Genomic DNA, 19428 nt, shown 5'->3' with positions numbered 1-19428 from the left:
CGCACAAGCCCACCAGAAAGTGACTCGCCAGCAGGTGACAGGAGAAGACAGAGGTCTGAGAGGGAAAGCGGCCGGAGAAACCCCACAGAAAGCCACCATCACCTCCTGTCTCCTTCCCCCCACCCGCCCCGTTTCGCACAATGATCCAAGTATAAGAGAGCAAGGGAGAATTTTCCGTGTCATCAGTGCCATGATGATTTGTTTGAATTAAGAGGCCAAGATCGTCTGATTTCCAAGGATTCTGAATTCTGTATTTCTCAAACTGGTTCTATTTTCCTGGGCCACGGCTCGCATGCGCTCCTCCCTCAAGCGTTAGTAACTGCACCGCCCGGGACTTCAGTACCATGTACTGACCGAACAATGGGATCAGGCCGGTGTCCCAGCTCCTGAGGATGCGATGACAACTCAGAGGCTCTGACCAGTCCTGATGGAAGAAAACTCAGGCAGAACACCTACCGTCTCAGGCAAAGCCTGATCTAACACAGACTGTTACCAGCTAATGCACCGCCAGGCATTTAACCTGCGTTACGGCTCATCCTCACAACCCAGGGATACTGATCAATATGTAATCAACCAACTTGAGTATCCCTATTTATGAAGTACAAAGAGGTAACAACATAACCTGCCCGAGGTCACATATCTACTAAATGGTGAAATCAGGATTTAAGTCCAGTTCATCTGATTCCAATTTCTCCCCAGGTGCATCATGCTGCCTCCCTGATTTGACAGACTAATGGGGACATAGAGTAGAGCAACCACGGCAGGACCTGGGTCTGGGGACTAAGGTGGTAAGCCAGGTTCTGGGGCAGATGCATGAGGGACTATCAGGCTCGGGCCTCGATTATCTATTAAAAAAGACCATGCAACTCTTTCCTGGCCAAAGTCATGACCCTAAAAATAGTCCTGTTTCCTTCATCTTACCCATAAAGAAACCCAAGCCTGGGAGGTCACACGAGTCCCAAGAGCCACCAAAGTCACAAAGCTAGCCGGAGGCTTTGGGACTAGAATTTGGGCCTCCCACTCTCCTTTCTTCCATCGAGGAGTTCTACCCCTCCCCCACCCCACCTGGGAGTAGAGTGTAACAACAATTCACTTAATAGCGTGCAGACACTACTCCTTGGGAGGACAAAACCCAGGGACTCGTTTCTCTATATTCTGCCGGTTCCATTTATAGTTCTTGCAAAGAGAGGACGTTTAAGTGGATAAACCACAAATCTGTCATGAACTGAGAAGAGAAAACGTCACAGGATTTGAGGTCAGATGGCTCTGGGCTGGAACTTATAAAATTCCAATCTGCCCATGATTTGCTCTGTGACTAGGAGCCACCTTGTCACTCCTGGGGTCTCGTTCCTCTTCCACGCAACAGGGACTCGAAGCCTGGCTCACTTTCCTCACCTTCTGTTGCTCTCTTCCTCGCCCCCAACCCTACGGCCCCCACCGGGCAGGGGGCGGTTGTCATTTTCTGACTGCTGGTACCTTCTCATCCCTGCCACCTCCTACAGCAGCCCTACCTGCAGTCTTCACTTCTACTCCCTCCATCAGAGTCATCTCCCAACAGAGAGCTGAGGCCCTTTCACCCGCCCTGCTCAAAACCCCTTGGTAGCTCACCTTCGTGACCAGGGACCAAATGGGAAGCCACAGTCCCCGTAATCTGCCTCAAGCAATTTCCAGCATCTCTTCGGACAGCCCTCTAGGAACTCCAGCCCCCTGCTTCCCGGAACAAGCCCAATGTGTCTGTATCTGCACCATGTAATTTCTTGGGTTGTCTGTCATCACCCTACCCCATCCCCCATGAAGCCTCCTGATCCCCGCGGCGGGGGGGTTCCACTCCATGTCCTGCAGGGCTGAATTCACGGGCTCCACTCCCCACCGAAGGGCGGCTGTCCCTGAGGACACCAGGCACAGGGACCTGCACAGGCACACCCTCAGTAAGGCCTACAGAGGGAATGACCGAGCAACTTTGCTCCGCAGCTGGCTGGACAAGAGTCACCAAACCTCCACAGAGCCTTCTGAAAAATAAAAAGGGCTAGAGAAGTGGGCTGGTGGGACAAGTTGCCCAGTGCTGCGGGCACTAGGATTCCTGCCCCCAGACATCCTAGTTAGTTCCTGTCTTGATTATGATGCCTGTGGGAAAACCATAAAGGACTGGGCATTTAATCAAACTTTTCTCCAGCAAAACCACAATGTAAACTTCTGATCTCATCTCCGTGATCTCACAGGCCTTTCGTTACCCAACACAGCGACTAACCCCTTCTCAGATGTCACCAAGTGTTTGAGAAGCAGGACATCCTGGGGCTGAACTGACTCAGCTGGACTGGGCCACCAACAGGGCCACTGGAGGCTTTTAGAACGCACCTCTGCGGGAGAGCCGGGTGTCCGCATCTGTGTCCACAAAAAGCTTCATCTGGAAGAGGTCTCGCACCTCCTGCGAGTAGAATGCCAGGATCCCTTCAAAGAGCACCACATCCGCGGGGTAGACAGTAACCGTCTCCTCCTTCCTGCAAAGCACAGAGCAGATGGTGGGCCGAACCAGGCAGAGTGAGCAAAGGGAGGACAGCAGCAGTGTCTGTCTGGGAGTCTGGCGCCCCCTCCCTGTAGACCTACAGCAGGACCGAAAGGGGGAGCTATAACGCAGCCTTGCAGGGCCCTTGGACCACCACTGAAGACCGACCAAAGGGCCCTCACGACTGGGGCCAAGGTCTCTCTGACCAGCTCTTCTGAGCTCTCACCATAAAAAGAGAAGACAGTCATCCCTCTCCTTGGGATAAAAAAAAAAAAAAAAAACATGCCGTTGAACACACAGTGGAGACAGACAGAAGCAGATGTGATTTCTTCTTCTCTCTGGGGGCGTCTCCGGGAATGCTCTCAGGCCCAGCATTCATGGAAGCTAACACTGAACTTTCACAAACAGAAATTCACAGTCTTCTCCCAACAGCCCCACCCCCTCCCCTTGTCCGGAGGCAACTGAAGGAGGCAGGAAGGGATGGGAGAGGAGGCGGCAGAAAAAGGAAGTTGCAGAGAAGAGAGAGGGGAGGAAGCATTCTACAGGGAAGGAAAGCGTCCCGAGCTCCGTCTGGTCTGGCTCGGGCATGAGCAGCACTGTGGCTGTGGGTCTGGGCCTGGAGGCCCTCCCCCTCCTCCTCAGTGAGGCAGGGGTGCGCACTACCTCCCCATCTGCCCCACAGGGTCGCCATCTGCTTCGGTCCTAACCATCCTCTACTGCCTCTTGCTCAAGTCACTGAAAGGAAGGTAATAGTTTCCACTGCAAGGTTTACTACTCAGGCGGACATTGAGGAATTAAACCAAATAAAACATTTTTTTAAGGTTCCTTAAGACAATGGCTTTATCTGTGCAAACACGGGGACATCAGCAGCTGCCCATGCAAGAGGATGCACTGAACTTCCCTCCCATAAACACCCTTTGATTCCTTATTAGCTCAGACCCTTGGGTTCCTGTCTAAGTTCTAAGGCGGGCACTGCTGGAGCAACTACCAAGTGGCAGAACATGAGGCATAAAAGATAACAGAAGAGGACCAGGTGAGTATGATGAGACTTCTAGAGCAACGATGGAACTCTGGATGCACACAGAACCGTCTGGGGAGGGGAGCTTTAAACAAATATGTATGCCTGTAGGCATCTGGGTGGCTCAGTCGGTTTGGACTTGGTTTTGGCTCAGGTCGTGATCTCAGGGTTTTGAGACTGAGCCTCTGTGCTGAGCATGGAGTCTGCTTAAGATTCTCCCTCTCCCTCTGCACCCCCCGCCCCCACCGCACATGGGCGCACGTGCTCTCTTTCTCTCAAATAAATAAAATCTTAAAAAAAAAAAAATGTATGCCTGGGGCGCCTCGGTCAGTTAAGCATCTGCCTTTGGCCCAGGTCATGATCTCAGGGTCCTGGGATCAAGTCCCACATCAGGCTCCCTGCTCAGCGGGGAGCCTGCTTCTCCCTCTCCCTCTGCTGCTCCCCCTGCTTGTGCGTTCTTTGTCAAATAAGTAAATAAAATCTTTAAAAGAAAAAAAAATGTATAGTTGGGCCCTACCCCTCAGGGCTCTGATTTCATTTGCCTGGGGTAGAGTCAGAGCGCTAGTATTTTATAAAACCGCCCCAGGTGTTTCTAACATGTGGCCAGCGGTGAGGAGCACCAGTCTGGAGGAATGTCAGCTACCAGAAAACAGGGTGCCCACTGTGGTTTAGGATAAAGAACCCAACTGGACAGAGCTCAGAAGGGAAATGGGCTAGAAAATAGGATCAGTGAGTGAGTGAAATTATGAGCCGCTGTAGGCAACTGCCCTACATGAAGGAGGGTGGAAAAGTCTCTGCCAGGAAATGGAGAATGTTTCCGTTTTCGTGGGGGAGGGGAAACTCCCAGGGCTCCGTCTGGAAAACACTCTACAAAACACTCTACCGGAGAGCACTGTGACTGTGCTAGGTGTACGTGTGCTCACACCACAATCAGGACACCTAGCTGGTGATTATGAACAAGGAACAGGTGGTTTTCCAATTCAACAAACATGCCTCTTCAATCCTGGGAAAGCAAGGAGAATGCTGTCCGTGCTGTTGCTGATGCCCCAAGAAGCTGGGATCCATCCCTTCCCAAGTGCACATGTACATCTAGGGAGGAGAACCCTTCAAAACAGCCCAGCGCTAAAAACAACATCGAATGAGCAACTACCAGCCCAGAACACGAGAGGAGCCACACTTGGTGCAATATTCCGTGACGAAGTTCAGAGTCTGGCTGGCAAGTCCACATAAGATACCGAGACAATTAGAGCATTTGAGATAACCTGAATCCAAGCTTCTCGTTTGGCTTATGAGGAGGGGCAAGGCCAGAGAAGGGTATTTAACCGCAAACAAGAGTCTTCTCTGTCTAGTCCAACATCTGTTTGTATGTCAACCATGAAAGGCCCGTGGATGGGTCGGGAGCAGTAAACTCTTAACAGCTGGGTCCCTAACGAGTGGCCCTTGAGAGCTGAGGGACTGCTGTGGCCAAAAGTGGTCAGGCAGAGTTTCACAAAGAAATGGGCTGTGGGCCACTAAAGAATAAGGCTATAAAATATATGGTTGCGAAGGAATTGGGGCGGGGGGTGAATCACATCTGGATGGGGAATTCTGCTGGGGTTTCAGTGGTCAATCCATGAACCTGATGGAGCTCATGCTGCACACGCTACCCCCTCCCCCCACCACCTCCTCCATCTGGTCAGGTCCTGCCTCCTGCCAACCACCCGGATTTCCGCCGCCTGACCTCAGGCCCTCAGGAGTCTCTCGCCTGGGCTACGACTCCAAGGGCTTCATAAATAGCATCGTGGATCCTCTCTTCCTGCCACCAGAATGATCTGCTCCCACGTAACAGCCGTCTGTGACTCCCTACTGCCAACACATTCGCGCTCTGGCCCTGGCGTCCCCAGCCTCTCCTCTCTGGGGCCTGCCTGCCTCCCAGCCACTCTTCCTGCACACTCACCCCCATCCCGCCACTCCTAACCAGCTGCGATTCCCCACCAAGCTCGTCCCTGAAATGCTTCCCTACCCGTTACCTTGAAAATCCCCTCCCCCAACGACTTCTTACGCTTTCCAACATACAGCTTAAAGATCACCTCCTCTATACAACCTGCTCTAAATACTCCAGCCCTTCCTCCCTCCTTCACACTCCTCCATAGGCCCTTACTTTAGTTGTCAGCTGCATTTTAATTCTGAGGCAGTGCCCGCCCGGCCCTGGACCTGAGAGCTGCTGGGCTCCCTTGTGTCTCCTGTGGACAAGACATCACCACCACTCCCTGCTAAGGCTAGAAACTACAATTCCCAGAATCCTTTTCCCTCTGGGGTCCCAGGGTCCTTTGCCAATGGGAAATGTAGAAGATGAAACAAAACGCAGCTAATTTTTAGGAGACCTTAATAGCCACACGAGGCAACTTTGCAGCTACTCCGCAAGTCGCCCCCCTTGGAGGCTAGGGCTCAGATGTGGCAGCTTCTTGAACTCGCCATGGACCCTAGACCCTTAGACTACAGCCTCTCGGATCTTAGCTCTCCCAGCACCCCCAGCCCCCAACACTCTTAAAAGCTCCAATTCCTGTACTAAGCCCCTTTATTCCTGCACGGTCTGTGGTGGCTTGAGGCTGGAGGTGCATCTTGTTCTTTGAGTTTTTGGCACAGTAGCATCTGGTCCATAGTAGGACACGCTTCAGAAGATACTGGTGAGGGATGAAGGCTAGGCGCTAAGCAGCCTGGCTTTCTAGCACAATGTGTTCACTCTCTTCCTCCTCCAACCAATCTCTGCCACACCCTCAAGTTCTGGGAAAGGCACAGAACATGTGAGGAATCCCGCATCAAAGGCTGGCTGAGATGAATACTCAAGGAACACACAGGGAGATAAAGATGGGCTTTTAATTACAGAGGCATTTGGTACTAAAAGATGCATGAAATCTAATTTCCCATTAAAAAAAAAAAATTCCACTCGAGAGAATGAAAGAAAGGAACCAAGAGGTAAGGATGAAAGGCAGGTGGGAGAAAACTTTCAGAACAGCGCAGGGCTGAAAACAACACTTACTGAGCAATTACTAGCCCAGAATAAGGAGCAGCTACGCGTGCTTTAAATGCCATTCAGGAGTTTATAGAGTCTGCCTGGGAAGTCCCCAAGGAGACAGAGCGAGTAGAGAGTCCTAGGAGGCTCGAGGGAGCTTTGGATGCCTGGCCAGCAGGCGTGAAGTCCTCTAGGAGCCTTGGGCAACCACTCAGAGGGAAAGAAGATGAGCCCCTCCTCTAGACCTAATCAGGAGCACGAACACAGATCAGCAGAAAGGACACGACCGACCAAGAAACTCAACTCTCCTGGGAGTTGAGCGGCTGCTCTCTGGTGACCTCAGCGCCCTCACAGCTCTCTGCCCGGTCCAACCAGGAGAGAAGAAAGAACAGTTTTCTTTGTTCTTCTTCCTGTGTCCTCTGCCCGGCCCCTTTACATCTTATTCCGGGAACAACCGCTCAGGGCTGTGAATCAGGACAAGTGTAGAGTCCCTCACCCAAGCTCCAATTCATGAGCTTGTCCTTTCAGAGTCAGCAAAACGTGATGAGCAGACTGTTCCAGGAAGCGCCAGGTAAACTCCCCAACCCGTGCACACCCGCAGCGCACGCTGCTGCCACTCACACAGACGGCCGTGGGCGCAGGGGAGGGGAGGACACAGCCTGCAGCCTGGGAAACCGGACTGCTCTGGGAGCTGCGAGGAGCAACGCCCAGCCCCCAAAAGCTCACTTACCGGGAATGGGAGACAAAGTCATACACGGGAATCTGCACCGTCTTCCCTTCGGTGATTTCTTTGAGTGTTTTGAAGATGAGTTCATTGTCAAAGGCATCTGAAGGAAATCAGACTGTTAAAATGCTGCTGAATTTTGGGCGCCTGGGTGGCTCAGTTGGTTAAGCGACTGCCTTCGGCTCAGGTCATGATCCTGGAGTCCCAGGATCGAGTCCCACATCGGGCTCCCTTCTCAGCGGGGAGTCTGCTTCTCCCTCTGACCCTCTTCCCTCTCATGCTCTCTATTTCTCATTCTCTCTCAAATGGGTAAATAAAATCTTTAAAAAAAAAAAAATGCTGCTGAATTTTAAAGTGATTTCTCCTATAATCATCCACATCTATTTCCTGGACGTATATCCCACCCTAGAGGAGTCCCCACCGAAAAAAACCCAAATCTCTACCCAAAGCAGAAGGTAAACTCCCTGGATCTCAAAATAGAACGTATGAATGCATTCCAAGAAACTCACTTCTCTTTTCTACCTTTCTATCCACCCTTGGCCTCAGCCACCTCTCTCCCCGCAAGTTCAGCTGCTGTCTTGGGAGCTGGAATACGTTCACCCAGAAAGCATACACACGACTCGGGGAGCCGTAAGGGGCACCAAGTTTTGATTCCAACAGTTGTAAGAACCAAAACCAAGGATGCCTGGGTGGCTCAGTCGGTTAAGCATCTGCCTTCAGCTCAGGTCATGAGATCCTGGAGTCCTGGGATTGAGCCCCACATGGGGCTCCCTGCTCAGCGGGGAGCCTCCTTCTCCCTCTGCCTGCCGCTCCCCCGGCTTGTGCTCTCTCTCTCTCTGACAAATAAATAAAATCTTAAAAAAAAAAAAAAGAACCAAAACCAGCTAAAAGGCAATGTGCTGATCTGGGACTGTCAAGGTAAACGTCACGCAGGCAGACATCCTGGACCCTCCACTGTCCTTTCCGCCAGTCAGTGAGTTTCACACCCTGCCATGTGCACGCATGTGTGGGGGGGGGGTGGGGGCACGGGCTGCTTCAGATCAGAGGAGGCAGAAGAACCAGCTCTGTCTGTGCTGTCCTATGTCTGGCCAATCTCAAACAACAGGCTCACAAGGAGTCACCCTCGTTCAGATGCAGATTCAATCCATATTTTACTGAGCCATGCAACTGTGAAATGTGTTTCAAAATTCTTTCTTGAGGCCCCACCATAACCCTGCAAGGTATTTATACATCCCCCATTTTATCAATAGAAACAGATTCCAAGAGGTCATTTTCTCAGTGCGTGCGCGCGCGCACACACACACACGCACACACACACGCACGCACACACACACACACACACACCCTCAACTCCTGACTCACCCGGGTGATCAAAATTGAACTGGCCCTTCAGGGCTTTGGCCTTCTGCTCCGACGTAAGGACGCGGTAGAAGCTGTCCTGGCTCAGGATGACCACCTGTTTCTGGTGACAGTCCACCTCATTCTGTCCCAGGAGCTGCACAATCTTAGCACAGACGGAAGACTGTAGGAGAGAACGAACGCCGAGGATTAAAGGGGCGTGCAGAGTCGCTCACAGATGCACACGCCCTGCGCCAGGGCCCTCTGGAAGGAAGAATCCGGAGGCTACCATCTTGTATGATGGGGGCTACCATCTTGTATGATGGATTAGAAGCCTGAAGGAGAAAGTCGGCTGAGCGGGGGGTGTCCCAGAGTCTCTTCCTCCCTTCCTGAACACAGTTTACTACTTGCAGGTATCTGCAGGGGCCACAGGGGGAGGAGGGCAGTAATTTTTACCTCCTCTTCCGTAAAGTCTCTCCTAAAGCTACCAATACAAAGGAACACAAATTTATTTATCCCTGCTTGTGCCCTGGATAGACACTCACAAAACAGCAGAAAGTAGAAAAGAAGACACACCGATGATGTTGCTGATGGCTCAAAGGGCTCTGGGTCACGAAGTGATGGAGCACACATGTGGAATCAAAAACACGGGCCAGAGAACTCGGCCAGTTAGCAGGCCAAGGTCATGGCTTTCGTCCCACTTCCGTGGCTTACTTTTGCTCTAGTGCCTCGCCATGGACTTGTTCACACTCACACTCATGGTAAGCCTCGTGGCCGCTTCACGAATACGCACCACCACTTATGAGCTGGAGTGACATGGGACACAAAACATGACCAACCCCTAAACCAACATGGGGTATCCCTGCCGCGAAGGGGACAGCCGCTTCCAGATGAACTCAAACCTACACACTTTGTGTCGTGTTGTCAGCAATACACATATCTACCTGTGATGCTGTGAAAATGGGAAATACCGTATTTAGTCCTCCTCGCATTTCTGGCACAGAGTTCTTAAAACCCTTGAATTCCCTAAGTGAGGGGAGCAGTGCACCGACTTTGCTATGTTAAGGAGGTGGCTTCTGAAAAGTACCTAAGGATAGGGGCTGGTTGCCAGGGGAACCAGCCTGGTGGAGAAGCAGGTTAGAACTTTCCATCCTGACCTCCAGGGAGGGGAGGCAGAGGGGAGGAGGGGGAGGCTGAGTCAGGGGCCAACAACGATATAACCAGAAATGCGTATGTCATGAAGCATCCACACAAACCCAAATGGATGAGGTTTGTTGAGGCTTCTGGTTGGTAAACGCGTGGAAATGGGACAGTGGCCCGCTCGGAGAGCACGGTAACTCCACTCCTCTTCACACCTGGGCCTACAAGGCATCTCTTCCACCTGGCTGGTCCTGCCTTATAACCTTTTATAATCGACCATTAACCTTGTAAGTAAAATGTCTTGAGTTCTGTGAGCTGCTCTAGCAAATTAATCAAACCTAAGGAAGGAGCAGCTAGAACCTTCAATCTTTGGCCAGCCAGTAAACATAGGTGACAACAGGTGTTTCGACGGACACCTGACGGCAAGGCAGAGGGGGGTGGGGGGCGGTCTCACAGGACTGAGCCCTACCTGTGCGGCCTGAGCCTATCTCCAGGTAGTGTCAGAATTACTGGGGTGAATTCTCAGATAACCTGCTCGTGTCCGAGAAATACGTGTTGATGTGTGGAAGGCCCCCCCCCCACAAACACACACACTGGAATTGCAATTGGATACAGAACCTAAAATCTACCTCAGTGCACTCAAAAGAATGAGAGAGTGAAGGACAGTAGTTACCAAATTAACTCATTCCTTTTTTTCACTGTATACAGATTAATTTAAAAATAAGAATGCCTACATTACGAAAACCCTACAAGCCACAGCCAAGCCTCCTTATGGAGCTGGCTGACCTAATTACAAGAGATGAAAAGAGTGGCATAGTTAGAGATTTCTTGGGCTCAGTCTTGGGAGCTTGCTTCACTATCGAACTTACTTTACCAACTGGTTTTAATAAGGAAAAACCAGGACACTTTAGAAGTTCCATTTCTCATAAGCTCCGTATTTGATTTGTCCAAGCATAAGGAAAACTGGACATTCCTGTTGCCCTAGTCAATCCACATCAAACTATTTTGCACAGTATTTCCTGTTGCACAAATTGTGACACACAACCAAATAAGGATCTTTGGAGGGGGGCGCCTGGGTGGCTCAGACGGTTAAGCATCTGCCTTCGGCTCAGGTCATGATCTCAGGGTCCTGGGATCAAGGCCCACATCAGGCTCCCTGCTCAGCGGGGAGCCTGCTTCTGCCTCTGCCTGCTGCTTCCTTTGCTTGTGCTCTCTCTCTGGCAAAAAAAATTTAAAAAATTAAGGATCTTTGGAGGAACAATATTTTGACTCAATTGCTAATTATTTTGAAAACTACTGGGACACCTTGGTGGCTCAGTTGGTTAAGCATCTGCCTCCAGCTCAAGTCATGATCCCAGGGTCCTGGGAGCGAGCCCTGCATCGGGCTCTCTGCTCACCGGGGAGCCTACCTTCTCCCTCTGCTTGTGCTTGTACTCTCTCTGTCAAATAAATAAAATCTTAAAAAAAAAAAAGAAAACTATTTTACCTTTCTGACATTTTCACATATTATCAGAAAAGCATTTAAAACAGGATTTTTGGAACAGCACCTATTCCGGGAAAAGATCACAGAAAATCACAGAAAATCAGAGAAAGGTAAAACTTGCACAAGACAAGCTAGTTTCAAAAATGAAAATACCACAACAGAATCAAAGCCTCTAAACAATTATAAATAATACATTTTTAAACAGGTACAAGCTCATCATTTCCTTTTCCTAACTTACATCTGTTTCTTACATCCTAAGGCTATGCAGGGTAAAGTCTACACACCTGTAGCTTTTATTAGAAGACAACAAAAATGAAGAGGGCTTCATGGAGCCAAATGTATTTAATCTACTTGATTATTCAAAAAGTGGTATTTTTTACTTCTAGTTAAAACCCATTAAATGTTCTTTAGAAAAAATATGAGTAGCAATCTCGCTACGACCAAAAAACGTGTGTATAATAGAAGTTACATTACCTAATTTTGCAGGTAAACAATCATTTCCCTTCACTCAGTTACAACCTAGGACAAATAGATATAATGGCCAATAAAACCAGGTTCATGAGCACATTTAGAAAGCCAGTGTTCATCGCCATTTCTTATCAAGGATAAAGTCTTCGGGCTGTTTTGTTGGTCCACGGCTGTTATGTCTTGGTTCCATGTTTTCATGGGCCTGTCTGGTGATCCTACTTTCTACAAACACACCACCATCACCTAGAACAAATTTTATTAAAGTCAGGCCCCAGGCTAAGTGCTCCACGACAACCACCCTTGTAAGTCACAAGAGCTGTCCTTCCCAGATGTGGAAACCGGGTGAAATGACTTGCCTACAATCCTGCTTCCTTTCGTCCTGAACCTATGGGGTAGTCAGAAGTCCCAAGGCAGAAATCCTTTATCATAAACACCACTGCGTGAACAAGCAAAGAAACACCTGTCTCCAGGTTAGTCTAGACTTCTCCAGTATTTTCTTCCTCCTGGAAATGTCAAAAATGGCCTCTAAAAAATCTAGACAGCTGTTGAATTGGGGGCAACAGGTAAACAGGAGTTCGTTATACTCTTCCTCTACTTGAGGAGAGGTTTGAATTTTCACGAGATCGGGAGGGAAGGAGCCCTACAGAGACTGCCTGGTGCCATGACTGAATGGTCTTTGCCTTATTTAATGTCCTCTTCTTAGGTCTCTTTCATATTAATTTCCCTTTCCCCTACTCCCGCCCTCTTCAAAAGGATGAACTGGAACTCCAAGGTGTCTCGTTCGCTCAAGAAAAGAAATAAGGTATTAATGACTAGGGTTGGAGAAGGCAGACAGTCGTGAGCTTACAGAAAATGCCAAGAGTGGGCAAGGGTGCAATCGGTGTGGTGGGCTAAGATTTAAAATAATTATGTCACAGGAAGACAAAAGCTATAGGATTCCAGTTAAAGAAGGTATCTAGAATAGTCAAATTCTCAGAAACAGAGTAGAATAGAGGTTGCCAGGGGCTGGGGGAGGGGAGGAGGTGGGGAGGTATTCAATGGATATAGTTTCACTTTTACATGACAAAAAAGTTTAGGAGATTGGTTGCCCAACGATGTACTTAATACTACAGAACTGTACTCCTAAACATGGCTAAGGTGGTGAATGTCACCAAACGTGTGGATTACAATTAAAAGCATTATTATTATAAGAAGAGCAATATGGGCAGTTTCTTCCTAGATGATACTCGGCTCGGTATTTTAAAATGATCTCACTTATTTATGGCTACCCTCTGTGATAGAAAGGATTATCAATACCCACTCCAATGACGGCAAGACTGAGATGCAGACAGGTTAAATGACTTGCACAGGGCATGGGTGGTAGGGCCAGGACTCAACCCTAGTGGTCCAAACCCCAGAGCTCACCCCCTCACTGGCTGCACCCCACAGGCAAACATCTACTGCCCACTGGAGCTGGAGCTGAGCTTAGTTTATGTGGTATCTCCATATTCAGTGCAACGTATCCAGAGTATATTCTGTTCCTGACACTTCTAGAACATTTTTCTAGAGGTGAGGTGGAAAATAAGCCAGCTAGGACTGCTGGTTGCTGTCTGAATATGAAGTGAAATCCAGGTCAACATGGGGTTAACTTTAGAAAAGCGTGAGTATATGTATGTATACACACACGCACGGACACACACATATCTGTGAAGGGGATTTACAATTTCTTCACCTGTATGGCATTTGAAGACACCATCTCCTTTAATTCCATTACAAAAAGATGTTACTATTTTATCTCTTTTTTATCTAATGAGGAACCTGAAGCTTAGAGTCCATCAGTTAAATGCCTAGTTCAAGGTCCCAGAGCTGAATCTCAAAACCATAGCTCTTCTAACTTCAAATGCCCAATTCTTTTCACTATTCCAGAGCCGAAGCCCCGATATTCTCCATGAACAGACTCTACTTCCAGAGATCAGCGATGGGGGAAAGGAGACACGGAGGGAAGTGGTTAGGAATATAACACAGCTCTGTCCCACAGCATCATGAGACAACATAACGGTAAATGTCATAGAATTTCAGAGAACTAAAGGCAGGCCAAGGGATTTGTGTTATCGAAAAGAAGCTGAAAGTACACACGTACGTACACACACACACACACACACACACACACACACACACACTATTCAAGATATTTGGAGTCTGTTCAAAAGAACCAAGCTGTAAGTAAGCTGGTAACTGGGAGCCCAAAGGCTCTGTAGTTCTGAGAACATTCCAGCATTCGACTCCATGATCAGGCCAGTCCCTCAGATGTGAACAATGTGCTAGCCTCGTTTCTCAGAGACACACACTTCCTATTCGGGAAGCCCCAGGAGCAAGCAGTCAACAGACACTTCAGCTGGCCCTTCCAAGAGGGCAGCTGAGGGGCCGCAGGTTCCTGTCCTGCCATAGGAAGTATGATTTCTCTAAAGTGATTCTCATGTAGGAGGTGGCTCGGACGGCCCAGACACCATCTAACTGCTATTGCTGGTGTGTGTCTGTTCCACACACACATATCTAATCCTTCAGGTCCTCTGTCCAGTTCCAGTATCACTGACAGAGTAAAACTAACAAACAGGGCAACGGAGCTCTGGGTGGCTTCTTTGTTAAGAGCCCTCCACCCTCAACACTTAGCTCGATGGAGGCCAGCAGAGAGCCAGGAGGCCTTCAGGCTGGGTGTGTCCCTAGAGCAATGGGCTAGTATTTCACAAGCGCTGCCTCATAGAAGAACACAGACGAAGGGACGTGCTGCCCAACATTTAGGAATCCCAACAAGATGCCTATCCCACTCTCGGTAAGCTGCTTCAGGATCTGGTGGAGGGCTGCTGAGACAGAGAAAAGTCTAGCAACCACCCAACCCAGGGCTGAAAAGAGCCAGCCAGCTCCAGGTGAAGTGCGTTGACTCACCATGTCCTCCCCAGCCTTAGGAATGGGTTGTGGACGTCCCTTAACACCTGCCCTGAACTTGCCACCACCATTAGCTAACAGGGCAAGAAGGCCAGATGCTCAGCCTCTTCAAGCAGGGAGCACCCCATCTAGCTCCTTCACTCTGGGACTGTTTGCAAGTTACCCCAATTACTCTAGACAGCAGCTTTCACTGTCACTAAGATTAAGCAAGAAACACACCACTAACTGATATGGCGTCTAGCACGGCCCCCAGACATTACATCACTCCTTTGGGGGCAGAGGTTGCCCAACACCCCAGCTCTGAAGCTCTAATTTACAGGCACGAGAAAACTAAAGCACCAGTAATTTGCCCTGGATAAACTAAAACAAAGCTCAAACATGCTGATGGGATTCCCAATCAAACTGCCACATGGTAGCAACCAGGAGGTGGCATTCAATGTGCTCTGGTATATCTGTAAGGCCATCAGTCTTGGGGACCTGGATGCCCCAGAACCCATGCATTGCAAATGGGTTTTCCTGGCACCACCACCCCTCCCCCGCCCCCCATATATAAACACCTAAGTCAGAAACTCACTGAATTGTTATGTAATGAAAGTGTCTTAGGTACCAAAAAGCAGCCACAGGTCAATCCAATAACCTACAACCCCTGGAGCAGAGAGACCAACTGTGACTCAGCATTCGCTCCCAGAGCTTGGCAGGACTGGGCACCTGGAGGGATCGTTCAAATGTATGTCACAATTACCACAGAAAATGTCTGAATTCATCCAGCAGACCTCTTTTTCAATCAGAGCTGGTATTTTTTTAAGATTTTACTTATTCATTTGAGAGAGAGCGCAAGCGAGCACAGAGGGAGAGGGAGAGGGAGAGGGAGAAGCAGACTCCCTGCTGAGCAGAGAGCCTGACATGGGGCTCGTCCCAGGACCCCGGGATCATGACCTGAGCCGAAGGCAGATGCTTAACCAACCGAGCCACCCAGGCGCCCCCACACCTGGTTATTTGTAAAAGCATACCTTGCCCTCATTCTTAGCACGAGCCTCCACGTCATCCTAAAGCACTCAGGCCTGGGCAGCTAGTTGTGCACCTCAGTCTCACTCCCAACAGTTTTAGCTGGGCACCCGGCCCTGCTTCCCAGCCTCCCTTGCTGCTTCTGGTGACTGTGCTAAGTTCTAATCAATTTGATAAGCCGGGAGTGTGGAGTGGCAGCTTCCTGGAATCTCCTTAAGCATCAGGGTCCCTGTCGACTTTCCTTCCTGGTGGCTGGAATGCAGACTGGACAGCTGGAGCTTGACAAGTAGCCACTTCGCAGCCTTGGTATGTGACTAAAGGAGCAGCTAAATTAAGGGAGTCCCAGACGCCAATGATCATAGAGCTGAGAGAGGAAGGACAGTGAGGTAACTCATCTTGCTTAAACTCTGTCACTTGGGGTTTTCTGTCCTCTCCAACCAAAATGACCCTAATACTGAGGTCAACCCTCACATACCCAGTATGCCTCAGTGTAAATATTCTCTTGAAAGCTAGGGTAATTCTCATGTCCTGGGCCATGAAGCTGCCTTACTCATCATAGAAGCCACGATATCTCATCGGCCAAGTCATTTCCATGTCATGAGTTTTAAAAGGTGGGGTGAGGAGGACCATTGGGCACCTCTCTGCACCTGCGAGCATCTCTGTATCTACCCTGAGGTGTCAGAGCAGAATTCAACACCCTCCCCACCGTTCTGTACTTGCTTGTGCTACAGGCTAAGCTCCACAGAGGAAGCAGTACCTAGGAGGGGGGAACCCAGAACATAAACAATACCAGATAAGAAACTCCCCACAACAGACGCTCTCAGTTTTAATTCCCGATCCATATGCAAAGGTAGTTTAGCCTAGAAAAACCCGGGTATTCAACTGCATGAGAAAAATCCTGGTTGATCAAGTCACCAACATAAACATGCTCCCTCTGACCCTCTCCCCTCTCATGCTTACTCTCTAAATAAAATCTTAAAAACAAAATGAAATAAAAACCTCGCCACGTTAAAACAGAGGCACACGCGCTGGCATGTTACCAACTGGTGAAACCCTTCCAGAAAGCAGTATGGAGAAAGGATCGTGAACATTCCAACCCTCTGACCAGGTGTCAGACTTACGGTGGGATCAGTGAGGATTACAGGAAGATGACATGTCAACGTGTAAGCAGGAAACAGAATACAGACTGGTGTGTACACCAGGACCATAACCATGTAACATATATGTGAACATGATGGGGGAAATCTGGAAGGCAAACAGGTCAAAACTGAAAACTGCTGTAGTTCTTCGACACCATCTTCAAGGAAAAAAAGGCCGGGGGGCGGAGGGGTGGAGGGGTAGTACCCATGCTCCTCCTGTAAAGCCAAGTGCTTGTTTCATCCACAGCCTGGTAAACAGGTGCCACCAAACAAAGGCCAAATATCGGGCAAGAGAGGGCTGTGCTTGTCCCCAAGCAGCCAGGAGGCCTCACAACTGGATTAAAATGATTCAGTACAAAACAGTGATTGATTCCAGTCTCCTCTGGCTGATTCTGAGCCTGAATACTCAATTTGTGGCTATGTCTTTGTATCCCTCACAGGATAAGCACAAGAAGGCACCCCCACCACGTACACACACTCTTTAAAGCATCTAGGATTATTGCAAGCTTCGATGACTTGGCTGCTTAGGAACCCCTTTTGGAAAGGTGGGAACAAAGAGGAAGTCGGCCGGTCAATTCTTATTGCCTCCTGGCTGCCAAGTGAGGCTGGATCTATTTCCTTCCCCTTTTTTTTACTTGAGGGTCAGGAGGCTGGTTGAGAGGGTTAAGACCCAGCAAACCAAGCCCCTTGTCCTAGGAAAAGACAAGGATGTCTTTGAACAGGCATACCCAAACCCGCCTACCTGCTGTAGTCTGGCTTACTGGACAAGAATAATAGGTCTAGCACAGAAATTATGGCCCAGGATTCAAAGTCCTTCTGAGGGAGAGACACACAAAAAAAGTTGACTTTCTCCCCCGGTTTAAAATAATAATAATAAAATAAAATAAATGGGATAAAGGAGAGCACAGTGTGCCAGTTGGATCCTCTGCTGAATCTTTCCAAATTGAAGGGCACCCATGGGTAAACGTTTAATGAAGACTTAACAGCACAACGGTGCTTTGTTGTACCAGCTTTATGTGAGTTAACTCTTCCTTCCCAGCAATCCTCATCTACGCTGTGGAAAACCGGAAGTCAAATTAGCAGGTTATCAAAAGATTTTTTTTTTTTAATTTCCTCTTTAGGTCTCCTCCAGCACCCAGGCCTAAATACAGAGCAGCAGGAAAGGAAACTGAAAACATTGTGCCAAGCACCCACTTCCCTTCCTTTTTGAAAGTCTCTTTTAGTGTCTTTGAAAACTCAACTTAGTATTTATTCTTCATAGCCTTGAAGAAAGGAATTCAAAAATCCCCTTCCCCGTCCCCCACTCACACTCTCTCTAAAATAAATATATCAATCTTTAAAAAAAAAAAAATGGACCAGGGGCGCCCGGGCGGCTCAGTAAGTTAAGCAGCTGCCTTCAGCTCGGGTCATGGTCCCAGGGTCCAGGGATCGAGTCCGCACTGGGCTCCTTGCTCTGCGGGGGGCCTGCTTCTCCCTCTGCCTGCCACACCCCCTGCTTGTGCTCTCTCTGACAAATAAATAAAATCTTAAAAAATATAAAATAAAATAAAAAATGGACCACAGGCAAAAATTTATCAAATTTGGGGCGCCTGGATGGCTCAGTCACTTAAGTGTCTGACTTCAGCTCAAGTCATGATCTCAGGGTCCTGGGATCGAGCCCCCTGTTGGGTTCCCCACTCAGTGGAGAGTCTGCTTCTCCCCCTGCCCCTCCTCCCTTTCATGTGCTCCCTCTCTCTCTCTAAATATAAATCTTTAAAGAAAATCGATCAGATTTACTAAGGAAAAAACACGGGAGAAAATCTTCAGGATCTAGTGCTTGGCAAAGTTTTCTTTTTCTTTTTTTTTTTTTTTTTTTTAAGATTTTATTTATCTGGGACGCCTGGGTGGCTCAGTCGTTAAGCGTCTGCCTTCGGCTCAGGTCATGATCCCAGGGTCCTGGGATTGAGTCCCACATCCGGCTCCTTGCTCAGTGAGGAGCCTGCTTCTCCCTCTCCCTCTGCTGCTCCCCCTGCCTGTGCTCGCTCGCTCTCTCTCTCTGACAAATAAATAAAAAAAATCTTTTTAAAAAAAAAAAGAATTTATTTATTTATTTATTTATTTGACAGAGAGAGACACAGCGAGAGAGTAAACACAAGCAGGGGGAGTGGGAGAGGGAGAAGCAGGCTTCCCGCAGAGCAGGGAGCCCGATGCGGGGCTTGATCCCAGGACCCTGGGATCATGACCTGAGCCAAAGGCAGACGCTTAACGACTGAGCCACCCAGGCACCCCACTGGCGAAGTTTTCTTAAGCTTGATACCAAAAGCATTATCCATAAAAGGGGAAATTGATAAAATGAATTTCATCAAAAATAAAATGTGCTTGCACATATTGAATGGAGCACTAGGTGTTATACGCAAACAATGAATCGTGGAACACTATATCAAAAACTAATGATGTAATGTATGGTAATTAACATAACATAATAAAATAAAATGTGCTCAGTGAAAACATTCTTCGAATGAACAAACAAGCTATAGATGGGGAAGAAATACTTGTAACACACATGTCCAACAAAGGATTAGTATCTAGAATACATAAAGAATTCTCAAAACTCAACAGCAGAAAAACAAATAATCAATCCCAATTAGAATACGGGCAAAAGACATGAAGAGACATTTCACCCAAGAGGATACACAGCTGGCAAATAAGCACATGGA

At 48.7% G+C, this 19428-nt stretch overlaps 1 protein-coding gene across 1 annotated transcript in view; it reads right to left on the bottom strand.

Moving 5' to 3' along the window:
* The window catches only part of UCK2 (uridine-cytidine kinase 2), a 65290-nt gene that overhangs the window by 7419 nt on the left and 38443 nt on the right, over positions 1–19428 (bottom strand). Inside the window, exons 2-4 of the mRNA XM_028104665.2 lie at positions 8600–8759; positions 7244–7340; positions 2356–2498 (exon numbers count right to left, since the gene is read on the bottom strand). Coding sequence (XP_027960466.1) covers positions 2356–2498; positions 7244–7340; positions 8600–8759 — 400 coding nt within the window. The remainder of the gene's footprint in view (positions 1–2355; positions 2499–7243; positions 7341–8599; positions 8760–19428) is intronic.

This window comes from Eumetopias jubatus, unplaced genomic scaffold (assembly GCF_037043125.1).
Source record: "Eumetopias jubatus isolate StellerSeaLion01/CBP00866 unplaced genomic scaffold, mEumJub1_p1.0 scaffold_12, whole genome shotgun sequence".
In the NCBI taxonomy this organism is placed as follows: Eukaryota; Metazoa; Chordata; class Mammalia; order Carnivora; family Otariidae; genus Eumetopias; species Eumetopias jubatus.
This window is presented reverse-complemented; position numbering and strand designations above follow the sequence as displayed.